General features: G+C 41.4%; 1 protein-coding gene across 1 annotated transcript in view; it reads right to left on the bottom strand.

The window, feature by feature from the left end:
* Window positions 1-757: 757 nt before the first annotated feature.
* The window catches only part of cubn (cubilin (intrinsic factor-cobalamin receptor)), a 481327-nt gene continuing 459734 nt past the window's right edge, over window positions 758-22350 (bottom strand). The window contains exons 61-64 of the mRNA XM_078535601.1: window positions 11608-11786; window positions 8899-9064; window positions 7074-7111; window positions 758-2001 (exon numbers count right to left, since the gene is read on the bottom strand). Of these exons, the coding sequence (XP_078391727.1) occupies window positions 1894-2001; window positions 7074-7111; window positions 8899-9064; window positions 11608-11786 (491 nt within the window). The 3' untranslated portion in view covers window positions 758-1893. The remainder of the gene's footprint in view (window positions 2002-7073; window positions 7112-8898; window positions 9065-11607; window positions 11787-22350) is intronic.

Here is a 22350-nt window from a genome sequence, read left to right as displayed (position 1 = left end):
GGTTGACAGTTTTATGAATAGTTAATAGGATTAAAGTGTTTTGAAGAGGTTTTTGAATAGTTGTTTGTTTGTTTTGACAGATTAATGAGCACTTGAGATGAATTAGTTTTTTTTTCATGTGCAGTTTGAATGGCTGTTTGATTACCAATTTTATGAGTGCCTAAGAAGAGCATTTTTTTTCAAGTGGCGTTTGAATGGATGATTGTTTTTTTTTATTCATGGGCATTTCAAATACTTCTCAGTGTTATTATAAGGCTCATGAGTTCTGTCTAATAGTCACTCACAGAATGGGGCTGATGTTCCAATGAATGGAGGCAGGCCTTAAAACCTGCTGGCCTGTGCATCCACCCTGTTTCAGGAGATGGAGGCCATGACCCCAGCCTGCCCCTGGCTCCCTGGGCTGAAACTCACATGTACATGAGGGTTTCTTCAGAACATGGGAACGCAATGTCGGGACATGTCCTGACTTGCAATCCCAGAGCCAATGATGAAAATCAGGCTCTTAGCCTTCAGCAGTGACAGAACACTAATGTAATCCATATTATTTTCACTTTAATGGAAAAGGGTTTTAAAATTTATATGCTTACAGGCACCTGAAAATCATTTTTATTTTCACATACTATATATTGCTAGATTTTGGTATGAAAAATAATTATCGTATTGATTCAAGAAAGATGTTCCTTTCATTTCATTATTAATGGGGTGTTTACTTTTCATTTAATTGAATTCAATGAAAATAATCATCAGCCAATTACACTTAGACTTACATGACTCTTTATTAGAAACATTATATTCTAACACAAATTCTACACCAGCATAGAGGCAAAACTCATTAGTTCTACATTTTGTATTGGGATTCTAGGGAATAAAGTAGGTCTTCATTATGATGCAAGCAATAAACAATTATTTTGTGTTTTTCTTCCATTCATACAAAATAGGACCATTGATAGAAATATTAACATATATAAAATTTACAGCACAGAAGGAAACCACTTAGCCCATACTGTCTGTATCAGCTGAAAAAGAGCTGTCCAGCCAAATACCACAAGTGCACATCCAAGTATTTTTTTTAACAGTGATGAATTTCTGCCTCAACCGCCTTTACAGACAGTGAGTTCCAGACCCCCACCACCATCATAGTAATAAAATCTCTCATCAACTCTCCTCTAATCCTTCATTCAATTACTTTAAACCTATGCCCACTGATTAAAGCCTTCTCTGAAAGAGAATAGATCCTTCCTATCTACGCTCTCTAGACCCGTTATACTTTTATATACCTCAATTGTATCACTCTCAGCCTCCTTTGTTCAAAAGCCTATCCAATCTTTCCATGAAGCTAAAATTCTCAATTTCTGGCACCAACCCTGTAAATATCCTTTGTACTCTCTCTAGTGTGATCATATTCTTCCTGTAACCAGAACTGATATGTAACTCCATTGTAACCATGCTAGCTATGCCACACACACTCCTCTCTTCGGAAATTATCTAGAAGTTGATTTTACAACATTCATTTTATACCCTCTGGTATAAATTTATTCACACTGGTATCATGTTTCCGTTCTCTCCATCTAACTTTCAGTAACTCTATCTGTTTCCTCCATATTCTCAAACTGACTTCCTCTTTACAATGACAATACGTTCTCCTTCTGTTACTTAGCTTTAGAAGTTTCTAAAATATTATTCTATCAAAAATGCCCTGGCATTTCTACAAATCAACACTTTTATAATCATTATGAAGTAAGATTTATGAGTTAACTTGGTAAATTTCAGGTGCATTCCACTTCAGCCACTACAAAAGTGACACAGTACAACATAATTTTAAACAATTTAAGTGAAGGAAAATAGTAGCTTGCTATTACATTTTGGAAATATTAATTTATTCTTCGGATGCATTTAACTGGTCCATGTTATTCTGAATCCAGAGGGTATAACTGCATATTCAGCATGGAATTTCACAAACACACGGTAAGATGCAGATGTGAAAGGAGTAATGTTACTTTCCTATAAGAAAAGAGAGTATAAGATCATGTGAGTGCAAAGTGTACTGTGTATTCTTACAGATCAAATAATACATAAAAACAAACAATAAAGCATAACATGAACAATCCCATTCTTACCCATCAAACCCATGCATTCCACAGTTGTGCTTCTATTCAGAACACTTCCAAACTAAATTACTCACCTGTCAAATGTTCTTCAAAGTTTCTTGCTGTCCCAAAGCCAAGTCAAGCATTTTTCTCTTAGTTGAGGTTGCTTTTTGTCAAGAAACTATCATACTTTTCCTAATACTGAATCACAGAATCACACAGTGCAGAAGAGGCCCTTCGGCCCATCGAGTCTGCACCGACACGTGAGAAACACCTAACCTAACTACCTAATCCCATTTACCAGCACTTAGCCCATAGCCTTGAATGTTATGATGTGCCAAGTGCTCATCCAGGTACTTTTTAAAGGATGTGAGGCAACCCACCTCCACCACCCTCCCAGGCAGCGCATTCCAGACCATCACCACACTCTGGGTAAAAAAGATTTTCCTCACATCCCCCCTAAACCTCCTGCCCCTCACCTTGAACTTATGTCCCTCGTGACTGACCCTTCAACTAAGGGGAACAGCTGCTCCCTATCCACCCTGTCCATGCCCCTCATAATCTTGTACACCTCGATCAGGTCGCCCCTCAGTCTTCTCTGCTCCAACGAAAACAACCCAAGTCTATTCAACCTCTCTTCATAACTTCAATGTTTCATCCCAGGCAACATCCTGGTGAATCTCCTCTGCACCCCCTCCAGTGCAATCACATCCTTCCTATAATGTTGTGACCAGGACTGCACACAGTACTCCAGCTGTGGCCTCACTATGTTCTATACAACTCCAACATGATCTCCGTACTTTTGTAATTTATGCCTCGATTGATAAAGGCAAGTGTCCCATCTGCCTTTTTCACCACCCCACTAACATGCCCCTCTGCCTCCAGAGATCTATGGACACACACGCCAAGGTCCCTTTGTTCCTCAGAACTTCCTAGTATCCCGCCCATGGATGACGCTTCCTAAAAAGCCTTTTCGTCTGCCTGTCAACTGTTAAGGTGAACAGACAGTGAAAATTTCAACACAGTTGTTAACTTAATGGCCTTAATAGCCTTTTAATTGCCGGCGGGCACACTGCCAGCTCCGGTGCGCTCGCCAACCTAACTATCGTGAGACTGCATGTTGACGTTGGCATGCTCGGCCAATGTTAATGCGTTTAATTTCGCGCTTGGGCGTGTCAGGTGCACGCCCGCACGCCGAGCGAAAGGTCCTGCCCTATGACTTCATATGCATTGATCGCTCCTTGTTATAGGGATAATACTGTCAAGCAGCCCTCTGGTGTAGAAATTTAAGCACAAATATTCTTAGTACCATGTGGGAACAATATAGGGGTAGTACACCTGAGGTAGTCTTCCAGTCAGGTCCGATTTGTTCATCACAGGCACACAGCAGGTCACACGACTGGAGCAACCAAGAGGAAGTTGGGTATTACCTGTGCCTTCAAGCTAGCAGTAACTTTAAAGGTGCAGGCTAAATAGAAGCTTCATTAAAGAGCCTGAAGAATGTAGAATTTAACAGGTAATGGGAGAGAAGTTATCATTTGGACAGCTTTTGATCATGAATAGTAGGTTTTTGAAATTCACATATGGCCATTTTGAGCTGTGATTTGCATGCTAGGCGATTTCACATTTATTTAAAGATGTTGAAGAAGAGTTTCCATTTTGGGTACAGTAAGGACATTGTACCCAAAATACATTCAAAATTGGGCTGATTAGGTTACAGTTCAAGTTTGCAATAAATTTTATTTGTATAATCATAAACATAAAATCTTCAATTAACTAGTGCAATTGGGCAGCATAATAAATGGAAAACATTTCTTTGCTTTTCTTTCCATTAAAAACTACATATTTGATGTATTAAAGAGTGTTAGCCTAGAACAGTTTTATATGTTTATCACATAGAAACATAGAAATATAGAAAATAGGAGCAGGAGTAGGCCATTCAGTCCTTTGAGCCTGCTCCGCCATTCATTATGATCACGACTGATCATCCAACTCAACAGCCTGCTCCCACTTTCTCCCCATATCCTTTGATCCCTTTCGCCCCAGGAGCTATATATAACTCTTTCTTGAAAACATACAATGTTTTGGCCTCAACTACTTCCTGTGATAGTGAGTTCCACAGGCTCACCACTCTCTGGGTGAAGAAATTTCTCCTCATCTCAGTCCTAAATGGTCTACCCCGTATCCTCAGGCTGTGACCCCTGGTTCAGGACTCCCCCACCATCAGGAACATCCTTCCTGCATCTACCCTTCTAGTCCTGTTAGAATTTTATAGGTTTCTATGAGATCCCCCCTCATTCTTCTGAACTCCAGTGAATATAATCCTAATCAATTCAATCTCTCCTCATATGTCAGTCCCGCCATCCCAGGAATCAGCCTGGTAAACCTTCGCTGAACTCCCTCTAAAGCAAGAACATCCTTCCTCAGATAAGGAGACTAAAACTGCACATAATATTCCAGGTGTGGTCTCACCAAGGCCCTGTATAATTGCAGCAATACATCCCTGCTCCTGTACTTGAATCTTCTCACTATGAAGGCTAACATACCATTTGCCTTCTTTACCGCCTGCTGCACCTGCATGCTTACCTTTGGCGACTGGTGTATGAGGACACCCTGGTCTCGTTGTACATTCCCCTCTCTCAATTTATAGCCATTCAGATAATAATCTGTCTTTCTGTTTTTGCTACCAAAGTGGATAACCTCACATTTATCCACATTATACTGCATCTGCCATGCATTTGCCCACTCACTCAGCTTGTCCAAATCACACTGAAGCAACTCTGCATCCTCCTCACAGCTCACCCTCCCACCCAGCTTTGTGCAAATTTGGAGATATTACATTTAGTTCCCTCATCTAAATCATTAATATATATTGTGAATAGCTGGGGTCCCAGCACCGATCCCTGCGGCACCCCACCAGTCACTGCTTGACGTTCGGAAAAAGACCTGTTTATTCCTACTCTTTGTTTCCTGTCTGCCAACCAGTTTCCTATCCATCTCAATACACTACCCCGAATCCCATGCGCTTTAATTTTACACGCTAATCTCTTATGTGGGACTTTGTCAAAAGCCTTCTGAAAATCCAAATAATCACATCCACTGGCTCCCCCTCATCAACTCTATTAGTTACATCCTCGAAAAATTCCAGCAGATTTGTCAAGCATGATTTCCCTTTCGTAATTCCATGCTGACTCTGTCCAATTCTGCCAATGTTTTCCAAGTGCTCAGCTATTAAAACTTATATAATGGACTCTAGAATTTTCCCCACTACCGACGTCAGGCTGACTGGTCTATAATTCCTTGTTTTCTCTCTACCTCCCTTTTTAAATAGTGGGGTTACATTAGCTACCCTTCAATCTGTAGGAACTGTTCCAGAGTCTATACAATCTCGGAAGATGACCGCCAATGCATCCATTATTTCTAGGGCTACTTCCTTAAGTACTCTGGGATGTAGATTATCAGGCCCTGGGGATTTGTCGGTACTTCAATCCCATCAATTTCTCCAACACCATTTCTCTACTAATACTGATTTCTTTCAGTTCCTCCCTCTCACTAAACCCCGTGTTCCCCAACATTTCTGGTATGTTATTTGTGTCCTCCTTTATGAAGACAGAACCAAAGTATGTATTTAGTTGGTCAGCCATTTCTTTGTTCCCCATTATAAATTCCCCTGTTTCTGACTTTAAGGAACCTACATTTGTCTTCACCAATCTTTTTCTCTTCACATATCTATAGAAACTTTTACAGTCAGTTTTTATGTTCCCCGCAAGCTTAGTCTCGTACTCTATTTTCCCCTTCTTAATCAATCCCTTGGTCCTCCTTTGCTGAATTCTGAACTGCTCCCAGTCCTCAGCTCTGTTGTTTTTCCTGGCCAATTTGTATGCCTCTTCCTTGGGTCTAATACTATCTCTAATTTTCCTTGTAAGCCATGGTTTTGCCACCTTTCCTATTTTACTTTTGCGCCAGACAGGAATAAACAATTGTTGCAGTTCACCCATGCGCTTTTTGAACGTTTGCCATTGCCTATCCACCTTCATCCCTTGAAGTAATGTTTCCCACTCCATCATACCCAACTCGCGCCTCATACCATCATAGTTTCCTTTTTTAAGATTCAGGACCCTGGTCTCAGAATCAACTACATCACTCTCCATCTTGATGAAGAATTCTGTCTTATATTATGGTCGCTCATCCCCAAGAGGCCTCACACAACTAGATTGCCAATTATTCCTTTCTCATTACACAATACCCAGTCTAGGATGGCCTGTTCTCTCGTTGGTTCCTCAACATATTGGTCCAGAAAATCCGTATACACTCCAGGAATTCCTCCTCTTCGGTATTGTTACTAATTTTATTTGTCCAATCTATATGCAGATTAAAGTCACCCATAATTACAGATGTTCCTTTATTGCATGTGTCTCTAATTTCCTGTTTAATGTCATTCCCAACATCACCATTACAGTTTGGTGGGTCTATATACAACCCCCACTAACGTTTTTTGCCCCTTAGTGTTTCTCAGCTCTACCCATACAGATTCCACATTGTCGGAGCTAATAACTTTCCTCATTATTGCGTTATTTTCCTCTTTAACCAGCAATGCAACTCCACTGCCTTTTCCTTTTTGTCTGTCCTTCCTAAATACTGAATACCCCTGGATGTTCAGTTCCCATCCCTGGTCACCCTGCAGTCATGTCTCCGTAATCCCAACTATAAGTTACCTGTTTACATCACCAAAGTAAAAATTTTAAGAAAAGATGTTCAGTCCTCTACCTATGAGTAACCTTAATTCAAATCACTGAAAATTATTTTGAAAAACTATACTAAACCATATAATAGTTTAATTGATGTACACTTGTCAGTTTCTTGGTAGATTATATCTTTTTTGATATAAAAAAACTTATAAAATCTGCCGTCTAGTGCTTATGTGCCTCAGAAAATTAATACAATTTAAAGAGCCTTCCCAAACCAGTGCAATGGGCAAAATCTCACAATTTGGAACTGGGGCACAGTCAGTTTTGTGGGTGGAGCTAGATCCAAAAAATTGAATCTTAAACCAGCATAACAGAATGCAGAAAACACAAATGTCAGTTGTTTTGGGTGTAACTCACATTGAAAATTCTGCTGTTTTAGCTGATTCCTCCGGGTTTGTGCTGATATTACTGGTGCAAATTGGCAGAAACTCAACCCCGTTGTCTGCTGCAAATGTGTCTGTGTTGTTGTGTCATGACTGCCAAAAGCACCCCAAGCTGGAGACCAGCCCAACGCTCCAATCTGTTGTGGTGGGAGCTGGTAAAAGAGCAACACCATGGTGCCAACAGGCAAAGCAAAGGCGGGTTTGAAGAATATGATATAACTAGGAGGAGGCGATTGACACTTGCCTTTATCAATCGAGGCATAGATTACAAAAATAGGGAGGTCATGTTTGAGTTGTATAGAACTTTGGTGAGGCCACAGCTGGAGTACTGTGTGCAGTTCTGGTCGCCACATTATAGGAAGGATGTGATTGCACTGAAGGGAGTGCAGAGGAGATTCACCAGGATGTTGCCTGGGATGAAACATTGAAGTTATGAAGAGAGTTTGAATAGACTTGGGGTTGTTTTCGTTGGAGCGGAGAAGACTGAGGAGCGACCTGATCGAGGTGTACAAGATTATGAGGGGCATGGACAGGGTGGATAGGGAGCAGCTGTTCCCCTTAGTTGAAGGGTCAGTCACAAGGGGACATAAGTTCAAGGTGAGGGGCAGGAGGTTTAGGGGAGATGTGAGGAAAAACCTTTTTACCCAGAGGGTGGTGACGGCCTGGAATGCACTGCCTGGGAGGGTGGTGGAGGCGGGTTGCCTCACATCCTTTAAAAAGTACCTGGATGAACACTTGGCACGTCATAACATTCAAGGCTATGGGCCAAGTGCTGATAAATGGGATTAGGTAGGTAGGTCAGGTGTTTCTCATGTGTTGGTGCAGACTTGATGGGCCGAAGGGCCTCTTCTACACTGTGATTCTGTGATTGGTTTAACAGTGAAGCTGCTATTTTCTTTCCCTCCAGAGTAGTTTTATGGGTCAGGTGGAAAGGTGGGGGTGATGTGTGTGCGTGTGTGTGTGTGGGGTGGGGGGTGGTGTTGGTGGTTGTGGGGGGGGATTTATTCTGTATGACAGAGAACCAGTTATTAATGGCTCAGGAGAGAACCTTGTGAATAACTTCAGCAACTGTCAAAGGTCATATCATTGTTTTACCTCCTCCACCTCCAAATAGCTCATATCTCAAAAAGTCACAGTACTGAATTAGCTGAACTATTTTCCGAATTTGCGAAGTTGGAAGAAAGCCCTTTCTCGACAACACTTACCTGCTATTTATGATAGCATCTAAACCAGATCTCAGGAAGGAGCAAAGCCAGCTTTTTATGGGGATGGTCTGTTCAAACTCTTGTTTGGGTGTTGGCATACCAACCATTTGCACACAGCCTCTCTGTACATAAAGCAACCTGATGTTTATTTTGCATGTATTTTACATTGCTGGGCTGGTGGAGTTAATTAGAGTCACCAGCAGAAGATTGCATGCGATGTTATTCAGGAGCAGACTGGGAGCAACTGATTCTTGCCCATTTTCCTTCTTGTACCTATTTTTCTGGAGCCACTTTAGAGCAGAGCAGAGGAAAGTCAGCCCTAAATTACATTTAATGTCCGAAATTCAATGATTACTATCATACCCTGCAGAATAAATTAATCATTTGGCAAAATGGTTGTTACTGGAGTTTTACAGAGATGTTGTTGCATGCTGTATACTGAATGATAAAGTGGGTTCTTATTGTTTCAACTTACCATTTGGAGAAGATGTCCAGGTGATCTCAAAACCATTGCGACTTGTTAGGATATCACTTTTAAAATGTAGGGTAAGTGCATGAAAATTGGGGAAGATGGGATCAGGCACTATACTACCACAGAATCTGCCAAGCACTTGTCCATTACTATCTGTACCGTTTTTTATCTGAAACAAATAAAAAGTAATTACAGTTCAATCCTTTTCTAAACTTAAGTGTTAGTAGCACTACTCAAAAGTCAAATTCTGTGAGATCTTGGAGTAGAAATTCATCTTGAGATGTAACGCTAATCTCCTGATAATATTCAGTAAAAAACAGAAAATGTTGGAACTACTCAGCAGGCCTGGTGGCATCTGTGGAGAGAAAAACAGAGTTAACAAGAGAGAAAAACCAAAACCAGCAGAGAGAAAGGAAACAAAATGTGAGAGCAGGGGTTACAATCTAAAATCGTTAACCTCAATGTTTGTCTAGAAATGCCTAATCCAAAGACAAGCCACTATTCTTTCGCTCTATGTTGAGCTTCGTGGGAATTTTGCAAGAGACTGAGGACAGGGAGGTCAGTGTGAGACCAAGGTGGAGGATTAAAACCACAGGTGACCAGAGGCTCGGGCGCACCCTAGCAAACTGAACGGGAGTTTCCGCAAAGCGATCCCCCAGTTAGCGTTTGGTCTTCCCAATGGAGAGGAGACCACATTGTGAGCAGTGAATAAAGTGCATGAAATTGGAAGAAGTACAAGTAAGTTATTGTTTTTCCTTGAAAGAATATGGGGCTCTGGATGGTCGGAAGGGAAGAGGTAAAAGGGCAGGTTTTGCATTGCCTCTATTTACATGAAAAGATGCTGCATCTCTTCCACCATTTCTGCCACCTCCAGTGTGATGCCACCACAAAACGCTTCTTCCCCTCCCCTTTCAGCATTTTGAAGTTCTATTCCCTCAGTGATACCCTGGTTCACACTCAATCATCCCCAACACCCCCTTCCCTTCCACGACATCTTTCCACATAAACACAGGAGATGCAACACCTGATTTTTCTCGCTTGATTTCTCTTTTTTTGCTATTTGGTAGCCATTCTTGATTCTGCCATTCACACCTCCTCCAGACACATTTTTTGTTTCTTTACTTGTCCCTTTAGCCTTGCACCATGAACCCTTTTTTCATTTAATTTCTACCCTATCACAAACCTTTCCTTTTGTTCTTTTCCCACCTACCCCAATTTAACTTGCTGAAATGCACAGGGCTGGTTCCTGAGACTGGAGAATTGTAAATGTTAGACTCCTATTTAAAGAAGGGTGTAAGGATAATCACAGCAACTGCAAGCCAGTCAGTTTAACCTCGGTGGTGGGAAAGCTTTTAGAAGCAACAATTTGGGACAAAATCAAAAGTCGCTTGGGAGAAATGTGGATTTATCAAGGAAAGTTAGCGTGGATTTTTAAGAGCAAATTATGTTTAACTACGTGATTGATGAGGTGGTTGATGAGGATAATGAGATTGTGAATGATGACAGCTTGGATACCAATTTGGCTGAGAGACAGGAAACAGAAAATAGAGGTAAATGATTGTTTTTCAGACTGGAGGAAGGCATAAGGGAGTTTCCTTAGGTGTTGGTATATGGGCCACTTTGCTTCATGTATATTAATGACCTGGAATCGGGTGAACAGTGCATCATTTCAAAAGTTGCAGATGACACAAAACTTGGAAGTATTTTGAATTGTGAGGAGGATAGTAATGAACTTCAAGAGGGCATAGCTTGGGTGGACAAGTGACAGATGAAATTTAATACAGAGAATTGTGAAATGATACTTTTTGGTAGGAAAAACAAAGAAAGGTAATATAAAATAAAGGGTACAATTCTAAAAGGGGTGCAGGGGCAGAAGGACCTGGGGGTATATGAGCACAAATCATTGAAGGTGGCCTGAGTCCCCAGGAATTTGCTGTTCATGAATGCCATGAAGTCCTGTGGATGGGATTATTTGGTCACAAGATTACTTCTGAAATTTGGAGAATATTGTAGAATGCAGTGCTTGCTCATTCCAATGTTATTTTTCCATGGCTAAACTAATAAAGTTGTTTGCTTTGATAGACAAAGGACCATTGACCTGCTTGATCCATTTCTCTACTGAGGATTTAATGATATTGCAGATGCCCTTTTGGTAGCTCAGAAGTACTTGAATGTAAGGCAGTTCAGGGCAGTGGTCACCTTTACTGCCATGGGCAGTGCTGTTCCCCAAGTCAATGTTGTCTGCAGGTCAGATTCCAGGAGAAGGTACAATTTCATCACTGCTCCCTCAGTGAACCATAGCTTGGAAAGATAATTCTACCCCAACATTCTCAGAAAGGTGGTTATGTAACCATGGCTCTGTGGTAAGGGCACATAAGTGCCTTTGATGCAAATGAGCCTCTCTGCCATCCCTTCTTTTAACTTCATCTTTTTCCACCAAAAAATTCAAGCAGAGGTAACACTGAGTGGAACACTTATGAATTTGTTTTTACAGCAACTGGAAATACCTCTTCTATTTTCCAAAGTATCTTTTTGGAAGATGTTGCTTAGACTTGGTTCCCATAATTTAACTTATAATTAGCAAAGGATTCCCTATTAAAATTGAGTCCCTAAGAGATCAGAGTTAAAGTGAGGAGGCAGTGAAATTGTCCACACGTCATTTCCTAGCTGATAATTATTTAATGCTGTGATAATAACAGTTAGCCATCTCACCTCTAAATAGTTATAGTTGCATCCAAAACCTTCAATGTTAAAGGCATGAAAGAAAAGGGAGATCTTGTGGCTCTCTGGGGCTCGCAGAATGATTGTACAATCTAGATTATGAGGATAGACGTTGGGCCAGCCAGGGCTCTTCAGGTAACCAAATGATTGGTTGTATTGTCTGCTACAGCCTGGAAAGAATATTTATAATGTGCAAAAAAAAACAGAAAATCAAATGTAAAGATTCAGTTGTCAGTCAAACTTATTGCAAAGCTCAACATAATTAATTTTTTATCAACTTAAATAGAAAACGCAATGACTAAACACAAATTATTAAGTACAATGAAATTAACAGGGCCTTGCTGAATTGAAACACAATTTACTAGGTTAACAAATAGTAATTTGATTGTGAAGTGCTTCTAGCATCGCTTTAATGATCGCTTTGCCTTTTACTAAGTTTTCGTCTTCCAAGCTTCATGCTTGTTCTGCTGACAGCTACAGAGTCCATTGACACATTTATTTATCAACAGGACTACATCTAGCTTAGGGTATGATTTTCACATCATTTTCACAAGGATTGGCCTGATTTTATTTTCGCTTGGTTATTCATTCTTAGGTTGTGGGTGAAGCTGGCAAGGTCAGCATTTATTGCCCATCTTTATATGGCCTGTCCAAAAAAAACTAGTTTGCTTGGCCACTTTGGAGGGCAGTTAAGAGTCAACCCATTGATTATCGAACTGGAGCCACAGATCGACCAAACCAGATAAGGATGGCAGGTTTTTTCCCCCCTAAAGGACATGAGTTAACTAGTTAGGCTTTTACAATAATCCATGCACACCCTGGTTATTTTATGGATACCAGCATTTTATTTCAGATTTTATTTCAGATTTCAAACCCCCAAGATGCATGGAGGCACTTTCTTAGTGATATTAGTGCAGATCTCTAAATTAATGGTCCGGTAACATACCATGAAACTTATGGGCAAGATATTGAGGTTGGCGAGCAGGAGTGGGGCCTGCTCGCCGACGTGTAAAATGACACGAGGTGACGTCGGGCGGAACTCCTGACGACACCCCGTGTCATTTCAATTTTCAGATCGGCGGGGGCCCAGCCGAATCAGCTGTGCACCCGCCGACCTGTCAACGGCCAATTGAGGCCATTTAAAAACGAATTGAACTAGTTAAAGGACCTGCCCATCCAACCTTAAGGTTGGCAGGCAGGCCAGGAGCCCTGCAGAAAAAGCATGAAAGCTCATCCACGGGCGGAATGAGGTTCCATGTAGGTTTTTAAAAATTTAATAAAAGTTTAATTAGAAGTGATGGGCATGTCCCAACTCATGTGACAGTGTCAAATGGGACATGTCAGGGAAATTTTATTTTTCTATATTTAACATTTTTGAATTTGGCGCCGATCTCCCTGAGGCAACACTTAGCCTCAGGGAGATCAGTGCTTTTTTTTTTTAGCTTTGTCAAACATCTGTTTAAAATGTTTTATTTTCCATCTTTGTTAATATACTGAAAAGTTTAAAATCTTGGTCTCTCCTTCTTGCCTTTGTACAGGGCCAAAAGAGATACATTGGCTACTTTCACCACCTTGAAACGGACACCAGGAATATCACCAACAGCATGGCCCTTACGACCAAAACCAGTGACTAGAACTTCATCATTTTCCTCAATGAAATTCAAGCAACTATCATTTGGAACAAAAGCTGTGATTTTCTTGCCTTCTTAATAAGCTGGACTCGAACACACTTTCTGATTGCAGAATTGGGCTGCTTAGCCTCAACACCAACTTTTTCCAAGACTATTCCTTTGGCATGAGAGGCACCACCAAATGGGTTGACCTTCAGGGCTGTCCCCAAGTGGGCCTTCTTGTCAGGGAGATCAGTGCATTCTTTCGCACGCATGCGCGACAAAGTGCAATCTCGGTTCAGGGAATCTGCCCCCCCGCCCGCACAGGGTGTGCATAGCACTTCCTGGTGGACGTCACGCTGGGCAGGCCTTAATTGGCCCGCCCACGTAAAATGGCGGCACGCCCCCAATCGGGGGCACCGATCGGAGGTGCACCTGCATGCGCCCGCTCCTGAACGTCCCCCCTGACAGGTGGAAAATTCTGCCCTATGTGTCTGACTATTTAGCATGTTAATTTTCAATTGGCTCAAAAACCCAAACATTAATTTGGGGTTCAGCCAGTAGAGCTTCAAAATGGTTCGTTCAGAGACAGAAAAAAAACCAAGTAAGTTAATTATGGAGACAGGTTGAGAATTGTTCCAATAGATTATATTTAATTCGTTGATGGTCTGTGCTAATTTAGCTGATCTCACATGGAGCACTAGAAGTAGTGTTACAATGGGCTCACTGCTCCGACAAAATATGTCAGAATCCCATTCCTTACCAATATCCAGTAATCCCTGCAGGAAATGTGTGTGCATGGGTATCAAGAAGGAGAGGGTCACTCTTCGTTGTGATAGATCTCTATTCAATAAGGTTGGTAGGGGCTGATACACAGAAAAGTTTCACACAGTAAGGATCACCCCTCAAGCAATAAGACCACAAGGAGGAAAAGCCTTCAAGAGAAGAGCAGTGGCGAGACAAATAAGGTAGGGCATTAGTGAAGAGATAAAAATTAGATCAGAGAAAAGGGGTGACCTTCAGAAATAGAGAAACAACCAGTTAAAATCATCATTTAATTAATTAAGTTAGTGATTTAGGCATAATATTGCAGCACTGAAACCGGTAATGATGTTTGATTAGCTTTATTATGGTATAAATATATTCCTTTCAATGTCAGTGTGCGACTGCAAACAGGCAAAACTGCAGAGAAACAGGAGTTTCCAAAAATCCACCTGCAGTTAAAGGACTAATTTATATTAAAATAAATTCTTTGAATATAAAATGTCACATGAAACAACAATTACTCATTTTAAAAGATAGGGTGGGCACAGAAATAGACAACTGTTTGGCAAGCAATTGCTCAGAAACAAGAGTCTACTGAAAAGCAGGAGTCCATCACAAGACTGGTACCTCATCTGGTATCCCAGCCTTTAGCCCTAATTTCCAAGAGGGCCTTGTGAGGGCAGAACAGAGCCTCTGCTAAGGCAGATCAGAGCCTCTGCTAATAAGGTTAACAATCTATGGAGACGGAGGGGGCTGGGAATCCATTATTCAAGTCCTGGTGTAGCACTGACACAGAACATCCTGGTCTCACTTTTAAAGACTTTTAAAGTGGCCCTCATCTTTGGAGAGGGGAGGAACAGAGCAGTCGTACATCAAATTGGAATGAAGTATATGAGCCACAGACCAGCAGAAAATATTAAAGGAAATGTATATCGAAAAGATTAAGAAATTAAAGTCCATTAAATAAAATAAAATAGTTGTGTAAACGTAGTGCATATATTATTGCAATGCACTCTGACTCATTAGTGTTGTTTATTTCAACTGGGGTGCCATCTTGTATTAGTGAATGCAACTAACACTGGAAAGTCCCCATTAGATTAGGTTAGATGTAGGTTAGGTGCAAAGGTTCGAATCACTGTGGATATGAGCTGGCTTTAACAGAGTGAAGTGGCTATCCAGTGTGCTCAGTGACAACATCCTTTTGATACTTTCCCAGAATGAAAAAGCAGCAAAAACTGGGAAATAGGAATACTGGTCCAAATTGGTCTCGTATACCTCAAAATGGAACACCAGTAAAAACTGGGAAATAAGAGTGCTGGTCCAAACTGTTTTTTCCTTCTGGGTTGTCAAAGCAACTGTTTCCTTACATCATTCGAGATGAAGGGGGCCGGATATCCTTTAAGGTGCAGTGGGAAACCAGCACAATCTAGAAAATTGGGTGGAGAACGATTCCATTGACTCTCTGCCCACTTGGCATTTCTGGCACTTTCAGCCTGGAGTGGTGCATAATCGTTATCACAAGGCCAAAATTTGAAAATGAAACATATCCCTTCAATTATACACTGGCAACGCTGCTTGCTAAGAATGTCAGTGGTGACAGGAGAAGTTGAGAGGATTAATGTAGTATATTACAGCTGCCTCTCTGCTGTCCTCACTGTTGGGGAGGCGTAAATAAAATTACTTCCATAAAGGTTGCCTACAGTTGAGAATGTGTTAGTCTTATTCAATGCAATAAACAACCAAAAGATGACAACAAGGATGGGATGGAATTCTTTTTACGCTTTATTTGAGAAATTAAGGACCAAAGAGCATTGTGACACATTTTTTGGACATTCTAATGTTGATTTTGAGGATGTTTGTGATTTGAAGGATTGTTCTGTTAGTGTGCAGTAAGTCAGCCTGGTACACAATCAAAAAAATGGCACAGCAGGCATATTTGGGTACAAGAGGGGAATTTAACCCTAACAAAGAGGACTGGCATAATTACAAATGAAGGTTATGCTGAAAGTGAATAAAATGGGAGATGAGGATAAAGCAAATGTTTTTCTCACCATGATGGGGCCAGATGCTTTTGAGGTATGTCTAACCAATAATATGAGAGATAATGAGATTCTGATATAACTATTGTGGTCTGGCTAAGAATGAGATTACACTGAGAGTTGCATTCTGTGAAAGGAACCAGTTGCCAAGTGAGACGGTTGCAAGTTACATTCTCGAGTTAAGGAGATTCTTCAGCACTGTGGGTATGGCACAAACTTAGAAATCAACCTTAGAGCTGATGTGGAAGGAGGCCTGCAATGAGACCACGGCTATGGAAATGGCAGAAGAGATGGTTGAAATTTACAAAGGCATTCTTTTCCTGAGCTAGCAGAGATAGTCCACAGGATTTCAGGAAATCCAGACCATGGCAGCTAAGATCACAATCTCTGATTTAGATACTACTGTTGCCATGGTAGCCACCAAGTTATAAGGAGGATACAAAGGTTCTGCAAAAGGATATAGATAGTTTAAGTCAGTGGGCAAAAAATTGGCAGATGGAATTTCTGGGAGTTGAGGAGAAATTTTGTCACCCAGAGGGTGGTGGGAGCCTGGAACTTACTGCCTGAAAGGGTGGTTGAGTCAGAAACTCTCATAATCTTTAAGAAGTATTTAGATATTCATTTGCATTGCCATAGCCTCCAGGGCTATGGGCCAAGCTCTGGAAAATGGTATTAGTGTGGTCAGATCTTTGTTGACCGGCATGGACACGATGGGCCGAATGGCCTCCTTCTGTGCTGTAGACGTCTATGAGTCTATAATATAATGTGAGAAAATGTGAGGTCCACCTTGGCAGAAAAAATAGAAAAGCAGAAAATTATTTAAACAGAGAGAGACTGCAGGATGCTGCAGCACAGAAGGTCTGGGTGTTCTTGTACATAGATTACAAAAAGTTACATGCAGATGCAGCTAGATGGGACCATTGGTGAGAGTGCACCTGGAGTACTATGTACAGTTTTGATCTCCTTTCTCAAGAAGGGATATATTTGCATTGGAAGCAGTTCAGAGAAGGTTCACTAGGCTGATTACTGGGATGAAGGGGTTGTCTTGTGATGAAAGGTGGAGAAGGATGGGCCTAGGCTCATTGGAGCTTAAAAGAATGAGAGGTGAAATATAGAAGATTCTGAGGGGGTTTGACAGGGTAGCTGCTCAGGGGATGTTTCCTCCCATGGGGGAATCTAGATCTAGGAGGCACAGTTTAAAAATAAGGGGTCTCGCATTTAAGATGGAGATGAGAAGAAATTTCTTCTCTCAGAGGGTCATCTGTCTTTGGAATTATTTTACACAGAGGGCAGTGGAGGCCGGGTCATTGAATACATTGAAGGCTAAGTTAGACAGATTTTTGATCTACAAGGGAGTCAAGGGTTATGGGGTACAGGCAGGAAAGTGGAATCAAGGCTGCAGTCAGATCAGCCATGATCTTATTGAATGGTGGAGCAGGTTCAATGGGCTGAATGGCCTCGTCCTGCTTCTATTTATTATGATCAGCAATTTAAATGCTTCCATTTCCAGTCAAAGTGGGAAAGTCAGTCATATCAAGAAAGCATGCAGAAGTAGGAGAGACAGTAATGTTCCATTTCACGGTAAAGTTCCAGGTTGCAGCCCTGTACCAGGATGAGGTAATGATAGATCTAAAATTAGTTCAGAAACCTGGCAGTCCTCAAATGCACATATGATGGATGTGGAAACAGGAATTGATGTTATCTAGCAGGAAGATCAAGAGTTGTCAGTCAGAAAGCAAGAAAAACAGCACATGGAAGATGAGAGTAATAGAGCTGAAGATATAATTCCAGCACCCTCAGTAAAAATAAAGTTTGGGATTCACAACTTACTTTTGTTAATAAAAGCAAAATATTGTGGGTGCTGGAAATCTGAAATAAAAACAGAAAATACCGGAAAAACTCAGCAGGTCTGGCAGCATCTATAGAAAGAGAAACAGAATTTACATTTCGAGTCCAATATGACTCTTCATCAGTTCTCTCCACAGATGCTGCCAGACTAGTTATTCCAATAACAGCATTCCAGTGTTGGGTAAAGTTAGTGTTAGAGTAGAATATGATGATGCATCCTATTACTTGCCATTCGTAGTAGTAGGAGGGAACAAAATCTCCCTAGAAGGAGTCGGCTTAAGATGATATGGTTAATCTGGGCAGAGTTATTAACAGTAAGGATCAATAAGAGGATATCTGACATTGAGGATGTCATATCTTTGAGCAAGAGGGACCAAATGATAAAATTAAGCATCACAAGGCCGAAGTCAAGATACAGAACAATATACAGCCAACATTTTGTAAGGTTAGGCCAGTGCATTATACACAGTTAGAAGCAGTAAACAAAGAGTTGGATCGATTAGAAAGAACAGGGTCAATTAAAAAAGTCAATAGAGATATGTAAGAGTTGGTGAAAAGTTGTGGGGCAGAATTTTTAGGTCCCGACCTAAATTAGACGCAAAATTGCGCGGGATGATGTCGGGTGAGCGTCCCATTCCATCCCGTGCTTGTGCGATATTTCGGTCAGCGGGCATGCGCAAAAGTCAGAAGCGCGCCCGCCGACAATTAAGAAGACAATTATAGTTGTTAAAGTTCCAATTGTCCCCGATTTTTCGTGGTCCGTCCAACCTTACGGTTGATGGACTGGCGAATCTGCCAGGCGGACTTTGCATTTTTGATGAAACTTCATTCAAGGGCGGGATGAGGCTTCCGTTATTAAATGAAAGAAAAAGAAAAATCTATGGACAGAATTTTTAACATGTACATGTTCAGGCAACTGATTGTGATGCTTGGACATTATTTTCGTGATTTTAAAATCTTTGTTTAATTGTTTGGAAGTCTTCAGCTCCCTGAGGCAGCTCTCTGCCTTCAGGGAGCTTTCATTCAGCGCTCGCCTGCGCCCACAACTAATTATAGTTGTTAAAGTTCCAATTGTCCCCGATTTTTTGTGATCCATCCGACCTCACAGTTGGCGGACTGGCGGATCTGCGGGTTGGGGGCCGATCGCGGGTGGCAGTCTGTCCCCAGCTATTCCCAAACCCTCCGACCACGCCCACACACTGACTTAAACATCCTGCCCATGAAGTGTGTCTCAGAATGTGAAATGATTCAACAAAGGTTCCTTCCATAGTCAAACACAAGAAAACTGTGCGAACGAGTATATGTTGTTTTCTTTGAAGTGGAAAGGAAAGAGTGCCTTGTTTTGCTACTATCTATAACAAGTCTGTAAATGTTGACTCTATTCCAAATATCACACTTGCCAAAACTATTGAGGTTTTGAGAAGTTGGTTTGCAATTTATTGCCAGAGGTGTTGGTGTCAGATAATGGTTCATATTTTACATTAGAACAGTTTGAAATATTTCTCAGTAAGAACAGAGCCAAACACACTCTAGTACCACCATATCACCCAGCATCAAATGGGCTGCAAAATGAAGTGTACACATTGGAAAGGAGTCTTTGCAGAAGTATTTGCTAAGTGACAAGCTAGGCAGTAATTTCCATGTTCAACACAGCCTAGAGAATTTTCTATTCTCTTACAGAATAACCACTCAGTCTACAACAGGTAGCTCACCTTATAAGTTAGTGTTTAAACATGCTCCTAGGTTTAAAATCATAGAAAGCTTACAGCACAGAAAGAGGCCACTTGGCCCATCGTGTCTGCGCTAGCTGAAAAATGAGCCACCCTGCCTAATCGCACTTTCCGGCATTCAGTCCGTAGCCCTGCACATTACAGCACTTCAGGTGCATATCTAGACACCTTTTAAATGAGTTAAGGGTTTCTGCCTCTACCACCCTTTCAGACAGTGAGTTCCAGACTGCTACAACCATCTGGGTGAAAACATTTTTCCTCAACTACCCTCTAATCTTTCTACCAATTACTTTAAATCTATGCCCCCTAGTCACTGACCTGTCAGCTAAAGTAAATAGGCCCTTCCCATTCACTCTATTCAGGCCCCTCACAATTTTGTACATCTCAATCAAATCTCCCCTCAGTTCCTCCCCTCTTCTCTGTTCCAAGGAAAACAACCCCAGCCTATCCAATCTCTCCTGAAAGCTGCAATTTTCCAATCCTGGCAACATCCTCGTAAATCTCCTCGGTACCTTCTCTAGTGCAATTGCATACTTTCCGTCATTTTTATTTATTCATTGGAAGTGAGCATTGCTGGCTAGGCCAGCATTCATTGCTCATCCCTAATTTCCCTTGGGAAGGTGATTTCAGAGGGCATTTAAGAGTCAACCACATTGCTGTGGGTCTCGAGTCACATGTAGGCCAGACTAGGTAAGGACAGCAGATTTCCTTCCCTAAAGGACATTAGTGAACCAGATGGGTTTTTACAACAATGGGCAATGGTTTCATGGTCATCATTAAACTTTTAATTCCAGATTTTTGTATTGGATTCAAGTTCCACTATCTGTGTGGTGGGGTTTGACCTAGGTCCCCAGAGCATTACCCTGGGCCTCTGGATTACTAGTCCAGTTACAATACCACTACATCACCACCTTTGTAATGAGGTGACCAGAACTTCATACAGTACTCAAGTTGTGACCTAACTAATGATTTATACAGCTCCAGCATAACCTCCCTGCTCTTATATTCTATACCTTGGCTATTAAAGGAAAGGATTCCATATGCCTTCTTAGCCACCTTATCAACCTGCCCTGCTACTTTCAGAGATCTGTGGACATTCACTCCAAGGTCCCTCACTTACTCTACACCTCACAGTATTCTCCCATTAATTGTGTGTTCCTTTGCCTTGTTTGACCTCCCCAAATGTATCACAGCACAATTCTCCGCGTTGAAATCCATTTGCCTTTTTTCTGCCCACCAGACCAGTCCATTGATATCTTCCTGCAGTGTACAGCTCTCCTCCTCACTATCAACCATGCGGCCAATTCTTGTTTCGTCTGCAAACTTCTTGATCACTCATTCCCCCTACATGTAGATCCAATCATCAATATATACCACAAAAAACAGGGGTCCTAGTACTGAGCCTTGCGGAACCCCACTGGAAACAGCTTTCCAGTCACAAAAGCCCCCATCAGCAATTACCCTCTGTTTCCTGCCACAGAGCCAATTTTGTATCCAGCTTGCTACTTTCCCCTGGATCCCATGGGCTTTTTTTTTTAACCGGTCTGCCACGTGGGACTTTGTCAAAAGCCATGCTAAAATCCATGTAGACCACATCAACTGCACAACCCTCATTAATCCTACTTGTTACTTCCTCAAGAATTCAATCGAGCTAGTCAGACACAATCTTCCCTCGACAAAACCATGCTGACTGTCCTTGATTAATCTGTGCCTTTTTAAGTGACAGTTTGCTTAAGCCTGACATCAATAGCAATGTAAGAGAAAAGCAAGACAAAGTGAAGATTGTTGTATAAAGGGTTAATAGCTAATATATGTTATCAGTGATGTCGAATCATGTGTGACCGGAGCTCAGAGAGAGATGTTTCCAGAAGGAGCTTATTACTTATCTATCCCTGTGTCTAGTTGTATATAGTTAATAAATGTTTAAAAGTTCCTAGAAGACTTGTTTCCAGCAGTCTTTGTTAAACACATCCCAGGATAGTTATTTGAGTCATATTTCAGACTTGAGTCCTGATAGGTGAGGCATGAAACTTAGAGAGTTCAGTGCTGGTCAGAAGGTCATGGTGAAAAACCACCGAGGTGATAAGGAGTAGCATGTGATTGGAGTTGCAAAGAAACTAGGTGCATTCACATATCTAGTGAAGATTGGAGAGAGACTCTGTCAGTGTCATGTAGATCATTTGCTTGAAAGAGGGAATCCGCCAAAGGGAGTGCATGATAAACCTCTGATAGTCGAAATTCCTCCTACAAAGTGAAAGTCAGGAAGAAAGTGAAAGTCACAAATAAACTGAAAACCTGCTAGTATCACAGGAACCACTGGTAGAGCAAAGGGAGTCAGAGTCTTTGACTAAGAGAAATCAATTGATATCACAGATCCAGACATTAAATTGAGTGGGTAGTCAAAGTTAAAGTTCAGGGATGACACAGTCAGAGATGTTGACAGAGCAGGGTCAAGCTAATGGAAAAGGAAGGAGATAGCCAGACAGAAAGAGAAAGAAGCCAAATAGGTTATAGAATCACAGAACCGTTACAGTGCAAAAGGAGGCCATTTGGCCCATCGTGTTTGCACCAGCTCTCCGAATGAGCAGTTCACCTAGTGCCATTCTCCTGCCTTCCCTGCAACATTCTTCCTTTTCAGATAACAGTCTAATTCCCTTTTGAATGCTTCAGTTGAACCTGTCACCACCACACTCTCAGGCTGTGCATTACAGACCTGCTGCATGAGAAGGTCTTTTCTCACAT

The sequence above is a fragment of the Cetorhinus maximus genome, chromosome 3 (genome assembly GCF_964194155.1).
Source record: "Cetorhinus maximus chromosome 3, sCetMax3.hap1.1, whole genome shotgun sequence".
NCBI lineage: Eukaryota > Metazoa > Chordata > Chondrichthyes > Lamniformes > Cetorhinidae > Cetorhinus > Cetorhinus maximus.
This window is presented reverse-complemented; position numbering and strand designations above follow the sequence as displayed.